This window comes from Schistocerca nitens, chromosome 10 (assembly GCF_023898315.1).
Source record: "Schistocerca nitens isolate TAMUIC-IGC-003100 chromosome 10, iqSchNite1.1, whole genome shotgun sequence".
NCBI lineage: Eukaryota > Metazoa > Arthropoda > Insecta > Orthoptera > Acrididae > Schistocerca > Schistocerca nitens.
The window spans coordinates 11,543,030-11,553,683 of record NC_064623.1 but is presented as its reverse complement, the minus strand read 5'-3'; the positions used below and the strand labels follow the sequence as shown (position 1 = coordinate 11,553,683).

The 10,654-nt window shown below is 45.1% G+C and overlaps 1 protein-coding gene across 1 annotated transcript in view; it reads right to left on the bottom strand.

The window, feature by feature from the left end:
- Positions 1-5,765: 5,765 nt before the first annotated feature.
- Positions 5,766-10,654, bottom strand: part of LOC126209797 (ATP-binding cassette sub-family C member 4-like) — a 124,300-nt gene continuing 119,411 nt past the window's right edge. The window contains exons 11-12 of the mRNA XM_049938935.1: positions 7,215-7,352; positions 5,766-5,942 (exon numbers count right to left, since the gene is read on the bottom strand). Of these exons, the coding sequence (XP_049794892.1) occupies positions 5,766-5,942; positions 7,215-7,352 (315 nt within the window). The remainder of the gene's footprint in view (positions 5,943-7,214; positions 7,353-10,654) is intronic.

Below are 10,654 nucleotides of genomic sequence, written 5' to 3'. Positions count from 1 at the left end.
AATGATTAGCTTTTCAGAGCATTCACACAAGGTTGGCGCCGATGGCGACACCTACAACGTGCTGACATGACGAACGTTTCCAACCGACTTCTCATACACAAACAGCAGTTGACCGGCTTTGCCTGGTGAAACGTTGATGTGACGCCTCGTGTAAGGAGGAGAAATGCGTACCATCACGTTTCCGACTTTGATAAAGGTCGGATTGTAGCGTTTCGCGATTGCGGTTTATCGTATCGCGACATTGCTGCGTGCTCGCGTTGGTCGAGATCCAATGACTGTTAGCATAATATGGAATCGGTGGGTTCAGGAGGGTAATACGGAACGCCGTGTTGGATCCCAACGGCCTTGTATCACTAGCTGTCGAGATGACAGGCATCTTATCCGCATGGCTGTAACGGATCGTGCAGCCACGTTTCGATCCCTGAGTCAACAGATTCGGACGTTTGAAAGACAACAACCATCTGCACGAACAGTTCGACGACGTTTGCAGCAGCATGGACTATCAGCTCGGAGACCATGGCTGTGGTTACCCTTGACGCTGCATCACAGACAGGAGCGCCTGTGATGGTGTACTCAACGACGATCTTGGGTGCACGAATGGCAAAACGTCATTTTTCGGATGAATCCAGGTTCTGTTTACAGCATCATGATGGTCACATCCGTGTTTGGCGACATCGCGGTGAACGCACGTTGGAAGCGTGTATTCGTCATCGCCATACTGGCGTATCAGCCGGCGTGATAGTATGGGGTGCCATTGGTTACACGTCTCGGTGACCTCTTGTTCGCATTGACGGCACTCTGAACAGTGGACGTTACATTTCAGATGTGTTATGACCCCTGCGAAACCTTACATTTCAGCAGGATAATGCACGACCGCATGTTGCAGGTCCTGTACGGGCCTTTCTGGATTCAGGAAATGTTCGACTCCTGCCCTGGCCAGCACATTCTCCAGATCTTTCACCAACTGAAAACGTCTGGTCAATGGTGGCCGAGCAACTGGTTCGTCACAATACGCCAGTCACTACTCTTGATGAACTGTGATATTGTGTTGAAGCTGCATGGGCAGCTGTACCTGTACACGCCATACAAGCTCTGTTCGACTCAACGCGCAGGCGTATCAAGCCCGTTATTACGGCCAGAGGTGGTTGTTCTGGGTACTGATTTCTCAGGATCTATGCACCAAAATTGCGCGAAAATGTCAGTTCTAGTATAATATACAGGGTGTTTCAAAAATGACCGGTATATTTGAAACGGCAATAAAAACTAAACGAGCAGCGATAGAAATACACCGTTTGTTGCAATATGCTTGGGACAACAGTACATTTTCAGGCGGACAAACTTTCGAAATTACAGTAGTTACAATTTTCAACAACAGATGGCGCTGCAAGTGATGTGAACGATATAGAAGACAACGCAGTCTGTGGGTGCGCCATTCTGTACGTCGTCTTTCTGCTGTAAGCGTGTGCTGTTCACAACGTGCAAGTGTGCTGTAGACAACATGGTTTATTCCTTAGAACAGAGGATTTTTCTGGTGTTGGAGTTCCACCGCCTAGAACACAGTGTTGTTGCAACAAGACGAAGTTTTCAACGGAGGTTTAATGTAACCAAAGGACCGAAAAGCGATACAATAAAGGATATGTTTGAAAAATTTCAACGAACTTGGAACGTGACGGATGAACGTGCTGGAAAGGTAGGGCGACCGCGTACGGCAACCACAGAGGGCAACGCGCAGCTAGTGCAGCAGGTGATCCAACAGCGGCCTCGGGTTTCCGTTCGCCGTGTTGCAGCTGCGGTCCAAATGACGCCAACGTCCACGTATCGTCTCATGCGCCAGAGTTTACACCTCTATCCATATAAACTTCAAACGCGGCAACCCCTCAGCGCCGCTACCATTGATTCACGAGAGACATTCGCTAACGATATAGTGCACAGGATTGATGACGGCGATATGCATGTGGGCAGCATTTGGTTTACTGACGAAGCTTATTTTTACCTGGACGGCTTCGTCAATAAACAGAACTGGCGCATATGGGGAACCGAAAAGCCCCATGTTGCAGTCCCATCGTCCCTGCATCCTCAAAAAGTACTGGTCTGGGCCGCCATTTCTTCCAAAGGAATCATTGGCCCATTTTTCAGATCCGAAACGATTACTGCATCACGCTATCTGGACATTCTTCGTGAATTTGTGGCGGTACAAACTGCCTTAGACGACACTGCGAACATCTCGTGGTTTATGCAAGATGGTGCCCGGCCACATCGCACGACCGACGTCTTTAATTTCCTGAATGAATATTTCGATGATCGTGTGATTGCTTTGGGCTATCCGAAACATACAGGAGGCGGCGTGGATTGGCCTCCCTATTCGCCAGACATGAACCCCTGTGACTTCTTTCTGTGGGTACACTTGAAAGACCAGGTGTACCGCCAGAATCCAGAAACAATTGAACAGCTGAAGCAGTACATCTCATCTGCATGTGAAGCCATTCCGCCAGACACGTTGTCAAAATTTTCGGGTAATTTCATTCAGAGACTACGCCATATTATTGCTACGCATGGTGGATATGTGGAAAATATCGTACTATAGTGTTTCCCAGACCGCAGCGCCATCTGTTGTTGAAAATTGTAACTACTGTAATTTCGAAAGTTTGTCTGCCTGAAAATGTACTGTTGTCCCAAGCATATTGCAACAAACGATGTATTTCTATCGCTGCTCGTTTAGTTTTTATTGCCGTTTCAAATATACCGGTCATTTTTGAAACACCCTGTATTTGTCCAATGAATACCCGTTTATCATCTGAATTTCTTCTTGGTGTAGCAATTTTAATGGCTAGTAGTGTACAAATAAAAAATGACAGTCGACAAGGAAAGCCATAGCAACAGGAATACGAAGATGCAAAACAAAATATATGGTTGCGCAGTGCTTTGTCTGCCAGGAGTAGATGGCTAAGGCTCTCTCATTGTGACCTGTAGACAAGGTAGCGGGAGTCCGTCTCCCTGACTGTCTCCCTCTAGCTCCTAACTGTTACTACACATGTACATCTACATCTACATGTTTACTCTGCAATTCACATTTATGTGGTTGGCAGAGGGTTCATCGAACCACAATCATACTATCTCCCTACCATTCCACTCCCGAACAGCGCGCGGGAAAAACAAACACCTAAACCTTTCTGTTCGAGCTCTGATTTCTCTTATTTTATTTTGATGATCATTCCTACCTATGTAGGTTGGGCTCAACAAAATATTTTCGCATTCGGAAGAGAAAGTTGGCGACTGAAATTTCGTAAATAGATCTCGCCGCGACGAATAACGTCTTTGCTCTAATGACTTCCATCCCAACTCGCATATCATATCTGCCACTCTCTCTCCCCTATTACGTGATAATATAAAACGAGCTGCCCTTTTTTGCACCCTTTCGATGTCCTCCGTCAATCTCACCTGGTAAGGATCCCACACCGCGCAGCAAATATTCTAACAGAGGACGAACGAGTGTAGTGTAAGCTGTCTCTTTAGTGGACTTGTTGCGTCTTCTAAGTGTCCTGCCAATGAAACGCAACCTTTGGCTCGCCTTCCCCACTATATTATCGATGTGGTCTTTCCAAATGAAGTTGTTCGTAATTTTAACACCCAGGTACTTAGTTGAATTTACAGCCTTGAGAATTGTACTATTTATCGAGTAATCGAATTCCAACGGATTTCTTTTGTAAGTCGTGTGGATCACCTCACACTTTTCGTTATTTAGCGTCAACTGCCACCTGTCACACCATACAGCAATCTTTTCTAAATCGCTTTGCAACTGATACTGGTCTTCGGATGACCTTACTAGACGGTAAATTACAGCATCATCTGCGAACAACCTAAGAGAACTGCTAAGATTGTCACCCAGGTCATTTACATAGATCAGGAACAGCAGAGGTCCCAGGACGCTTCCCTGGGGAACACCTGATATCACTTCAGTTTTACTCGATGATTTGCCGTCTATTACTACGAACTGAGACATTCCTGACAGGAAATCACGAATCCAGTCGCACAACTGAGACGATACCCCATAGGCCCGCAGCTTGACTAGAAGTCGCTTGTGAGGAACGGTGTCAAAAGCTTTCCGGAAATCTATAAATACGGAATCAACTTGAGATCCCCTGTCGATAGCGGCCATTATTTCGTGCGAATAAAGAGCTTTGCACAAGAACGATGTTTTCTGAAACCATGCTCATTGCGTATCAATAGATCGTTCCCTTCGAGGTGATTCATAATGTTTGAATACAGTATATGCTCCAAAACCCTACTGCAAACCGACGTCAATGATATAGGTCTGTAGTTCGATGGATTACTCCTACTACCCTTCTTAAACACTGGTGCGACCTGCGCAATTTTCCAATATCTAGGTACAGATCTCTCGGTGAGCGAGCGGTTGTATATGATTGCTAAGTAGGGAGCTATTGTATCAGCGTAATCTGAAAGGAACCTAATCGGTATACAATCTGGACCTGAAGACTTGCCCATATCAAGCGATTTGAGTTGCTTCGCAACCCCTAAGGTATCTACTTCTAAGAAACTCATGCTAGCAGCTCCTCGTGTTTCAAATTCCGGAATATTCCATTCGTCTTCCGTGGTGAAGGAATTTCGGAAAACTGCGTTCAATAACTCCGCTTTAGCGGCACAGTCGTCGGTAACAGTACCATCGGCACTGTGCAGCGAAGGTATTGACTGCGTCTTGCCGCTTGTGTACTTTACACCCAAGAGCACTTGCTGTTCCATACTTCTAACTATTGTAGGATGAGTATGTATCAGTTAAGATCAAGCCAACACACGCTTCAGATGTACACTCTCTACTGGTCTTCCAGGAAATGGAGGCCTCAGTGCTTTAGTGGGGAGGTGGACTTAGTTACCAGATGACGACCCAGTAGATGGCCCCGTGTGCTACGGCCTGGGAGACGACCAGCCAGACGACCAGGAAATGGAGGCCTCAGTGCTTTAGTGGGGAGGTGGACTTAGTTACCAGATGACCACCCAGTAGATGGCCCCGTGTGCTACGGCCTGGGAGACGACCAGCCAGACGACCAGGAAATGGAGGCCTCAGTGCTTTAGTGGGGAGGTGGACTTAGTTACCAGATGACCACCCAGTAGATGGCCCCATGTGCTACGGCCTGGGAGACGACCAGCCAGACGACCAGGAAATGGAGGCCTCACTGCTTTAGTGGGGAGGTGGACTTAGTTACCAGATGACGACCCAGTAGATGGCCCCGTGTGCTACGGCCTGGGAGACGACCAGTCAGACGACCAGGAAATGGAGGCCTCAGTGCTTTAGTGGGGAGGTGGACTTAGTTACCAGATGACAACCCAGTAGATGGCCCCGTGTGCTACGGCCTGGGAGACGACCAGCCAGACAACCAGGAAATGGAGGCCTCAGTGCTTTAGTGGGGAGGTGGACTTAGTTACCAGATGACCACCCAGTAGATGGCCCCATGTGCTACGGCCTGGGAGACGACCAGCCAGACGACCAGGAAATGGAGGCCTCACTGCTTTAGTGGGGAGGTGGACTTAGTTACCAGATGACGACCCAGTAGATGGCCCCGTGTGCTACGGCCTGGGAGACGACCAGTCAGATGACCAGGAAATGGAGGCCTCAGTGCTTTAGTGGGGAGGTGGACTTAGTTACCAGATGACAACCCAGTAGATGGCCCCGTGTGCTACGGCCTGGGAGACGACCAGCCAGACGACCAGGAAATGGAGGCCTCAGTGCTTTAGTGGGGAGGTGGACTTAGTTACCAGATGACCACCCAGTAGATGGCCCCGTGTGCTATGGCCTGGGAGACGACCAGCCAGGCGACCAGCCCGGTCAGACCCAGAGGACCGGAACCCGCCCGGAGGTAGGCCCGCAGCAGGCTCCAGGAGCGGGCCGCCCTCTGCTCGCTCCACAGGAGGTCCTCTGCCTCCAGCGCCTGCAAACGTCAGCCGCAGCTATAGTGCACACAGTACTGGCGCAGTACAGTGGGTCACGTTTCGTGGGGTGGAACCACGAACATGACAGTTGTCAAGTGCTGCGTGATAAGAGTAATGGAATTTGTAAAAAAAAAACATGATGTTGTTGTTGTGGTCTTTAGTCCTGAGCCTGGTTTGATGCAGCTCTCCATGCTACTCTATCCTGTGCTAGCTTCTTCATCTCCCAGTACCTACTGCAACCTACATCCTTCTGAATCTGTTTAGTGTGTTCATCTCTTGGTCTCCCACTACGATTTTTACCCTCCACGTTGCCCTCCAATACTAAATTGGTGATCCCTTGATGCCTCTGAACATGTCCTACCAACCGTTCCCTTCTTCTAGTCAAGTTGTGCCACAAACTTATCTTCTCCATTCAATACCTCCTCATTAGTTATATGATCTATCCATCTAATCTTCAGCATTCTTCTGTAGCACCACATTTCGAAAGCTTCTATTCTCTTCTTGTCCAAATTAGTTATCGTCCATGTTTCACTTCCATACATGGCTACGCTCCGTACAAATACTTTCAGAAACGACTTCCTGACACTTAAATCTATACTCGATGTTAACAAATTTCTCTTCTTCAGAAACGCTTTCCTTGCCATTGCCAGTCTACATTTGATATCCTCTCTCCTTCGACCATCATCAGTTATTTTGCTCCCCAAATACCAAAACTCCTTTACTACTTTAAGTGTCTCATTTCCCAAACTAATTCCCTCAGCATCACCCGACTCGACTTAATTCGACTATATTCCATTATCCTCGTTTTGCTTTTGTTGATGTTCATCTTATACCCTCCTTTCATGAAACTGTCCATTCCGTTCAGCTGCTCTTCCAAGTCCTTTGCTGTCTCTGACAGAATTACAGTGTCATCGGCGAACCTCGAAGTTTTTATTTCTTCTCCATGGATTTTAATACCTACTCCGAATTTTTCTTTTGTTTCCTTCACTGCTTGCTCAATATACAGATTGAATAACATCGGGGATAGGCTACAACCCTGTCTCACTCCCTTACCCATCACTGCTTCCCTTTCATGCCCCTCACACAAGATAAAAATCACAAAAACTTGGTATTCATGGTTGGTTCTATATGAGGGCATTGTCACCAGTACAAATCCTTCTCAGAGCCACAGTAATGTCGCAAGAAAAAAAAGAATTCTGCTCACAACAGCGCTGAGATATGTAGGATGTCTCAGTATCACATATTCCAAAATACACCAATTGCACACTCACCGTAGCTTCACTTTCAGCTTCTTCGTCATCAGCCTCTTCCAAGATGTGCCCTCCAGTTGCACTGAGGGAAATGATGTTTGTCAGAACTTGGTAGTTTTCTTGAATCTCGTTGAATCTTCCTTGAAATTCAATGCGACCCTGCAAAAAAAAAAAAAAAAAAAGTAATGCATGTAAGGTGTCTGGATACCTTCTCAGTTTCTATTTACTGCTCTTAGCCCAAGTGTTCTCTGATATTTGATATTTATCTATTGTAATTGCATTCTATACTGGCTAATCAAAAAGTCAGTATAAATTTAAAAACTTAACAAACCACGGAATAATGTAGACAGAGAGGTAAAAATTGACACACATGCTTGGTATGACATGGGCTTTTCTTAGAAAAAAAAAACACCCCATATTGCTAGACGCATGAAAGATCTCTTGTGCACGTCATTTGGTGATAATCCTGTGCTCAGCCGCCATTTTCGTCATGCTTGGCCTCCCAGGTCCCCAGACCTCAGTCCGTGCGATTATTGGCTTCAGGGTTACCTGAAGTCGCAAGTGTATCGTGATCGACCGACATCTCTAGGGATGCTGAAAGACAACATCCCACGCCAATGCCTCACCATAACTCCGGACATGTTTTACAGTGCTGTTCATAACATTATTCCTCGACTACAGCTACTGTTGAGGAATGACGGTGGACATATTGATCACTTCCTGTAAAGAACATCATCTTTGCTTTGTCTTACTTTGTTATGCTAATTACTGTTATTCTGAGCAGATGAAGCGCCATCTGTCGGACATTTTTTGAACGTTTGTATTTTTTTGGTTCGAATAAAACCCCATGTCATTCCAAGCATGTGTGTCAATTTGTATACCTCTATCTACATTATTCCGTGATTTATTCAATTTTCAAATTTATACTCACTTTTTGATCACCCGGTATATACAAAGTACAAATGATTTATTCATAGACATATGATATGCGAGAATGCAGGATCCTCAGAAGAAATAAAAAGACCATACTAATTGAGAGTGAGATATATTATTTCCCACAAACACTGACATGTTTAAGCATCACTGCTTTGATGCTGGACATGTATTAACATATATTATAGCCGGTTCTAGGCGCTTCAGTCTGGAACCGCACGACCGCTACAGTCGCAGGTTCGAATCCTGCCTCGGGCATGGATGTGTGTGATGTCCTTAGGTTAGTTAGGTTTAAGTAGTTCTAAGTTCTAGGGGGCTGATGACCTCAGAAGTTAAGTCCCATAGTGCTCAGAGCCATTTGAACCAATTTTGAACATATATTAGGAACAAACATAGTAGCAAGAAATACATGAATAAATCTGTAAATGATTTGGGAGTTTACAGTGTGTATTATTCAGTACAAAGAGCTGCCACATCAGGCAGCAACAATGACTCCGGCTTGGTTGGGCATTGAGGTAAACTGAGCTCTGTATAACAGACACAGGTACATCGTACCGTGCTGCTTCAACTCTGAGAAAGGGTTCAACAGTCACAGATGCTGGCGGGAGATGGTGTGCCAGTGACACAGCAACCTGTGATCAGTTGTTCCCAGTGGGTGAGAGACCTGGGGAACATCGTGGCCAGATAGAGATAATGTCACAGAGATCTTGGAGGTATACTGCAGCTACATGTCAGAAATGTAACAGGTACTGTCTAAACTACCATCTGCATGAACCACAGGTGATGGTGTTGTGTTCCCTGTGGTGCCCAGCACCATCACATCTGGTGGTAGGCCTATAAGACGATTATAAATTTAATTCCGCGATGTTTCCGCTTGTCAGAGCCTTCACACATGGATACGTGCATTGTGATGCTGTACTTCTCATAGGAAAAGATGATGCGGTGCCATTCTTATGTCCAGTGTTTTGATTTAGTGCGCCACTGTCGGCGTGCCTCTCCCTGCTGCAGCATCAAGGGAAGCCGCAACAATGGTTGCCGTACTAGCACTTTGGTGCTCCAGATGGTGTCTAACTGTTCTTGTTGATGCTTGTCTTGCTGAGAAAAAAAAAAGAAAAGAAACTCATGTCCTCACTCAGGTTACAAGACGTACCTAATACGATCCTGTCCACCTGAGCAAATAATATGCCTGTCTTCGGGGTCGCTGGGTGTATGTCTGGCTCTTGAGATCTCGTATGGCGTTGACGAGGGCCTTCCTGAACCCATTCATTCCATAAGTGCGTCAAAGTTGGGAGTTCCCACCCTATGTGGGCAGCAATACCTCAAAATGGTAAACTGCGCTCTATATAGATGATGTTGTTGCCACTGTCGAATTCCGACGCATGCTGGTAGAAACTTACATTACACATGAGGCTTAACACAATCTTCTCACTGGCAACCAACATTTTAATGCAATTTATGGATGAGATACACGCTCTGGAATGTTTCCATATAAGTGGAATGTAGATGGCATTACTCCCACCTTCTTTGTGTGGTATACTAATAATTCAAGTACCCAAATATTTAGTACACTTAGTGGTAGTTTGAAGATTCTTTCATGCTAGTGCAAATTTAATGGCCAACTGTGTGTGTATATGATGTGATGCGCTCAAGATGTTGTGATATGCTCAATGTTCATCACTTATCTTGTAATGGGGTACTAATCCACTTTTTCTTTTTGTTGCTTAGGATGTTCACCACTAATCCTTTTAATTTGTTACTAATTGGTTCTTTCCCTTTGTTGTTGCTTAAGACGTTCTTTACTAACCTTGTTGATGGGTACTAGTTGCATCTTTCTCTTTTTTGTTGCTCAAGATGTTCACAATTAATCTTGTAATGGGGTACTAAATCTTTCTTTGTCTTTTTTTATGGGCATCATGTCGCGTTTACCAACATTTGAAGAGAACTACCATTGTTAGATTGAGCTAAATAATTTCCAAGTGTTTGTGCAGTTCCTTCGATTGTCCAACAATGTACTTTGCAGTGGATAACAATACTATCCGAAAACAATCTGCTACTGCTGCTGATCCTATTCGATACATTTTTTATATTGAGATATTACATGTCCTATTACGTTTCTTTGGGTACACCCAATGTATATTCATTTCTGTTGCCCATTCATAATTCAATATAAATTCTGCATTCCATTAGTCAAATATTCAATAAATCTGGTACATATTTGTGGAGGTATTTCACGTGATTTTGTGTTGGTGATTAGTCAAATATATAACTGGATGCCTTGGGGAAAGAAGACTACAAAGACAGAAGGTACAAACTGTAGCTGTATCCAGTATATGCAAAAAGCTGAAGGAAGGATGTAGCATTACTCATGCGAGTAGCCTTTCTTAAGCCCATGCTGGTTTCTTGAGAGAATCTTCTTTTCCTCTTAGAACGTCATGTTTTGTTCTGTATGAGCCTGGCACAGACATAAGTCACTGATATTGTTCTGTTATTTTGTGTTTCCCATCTTTTACCTGTTTTCTAAATAGTCA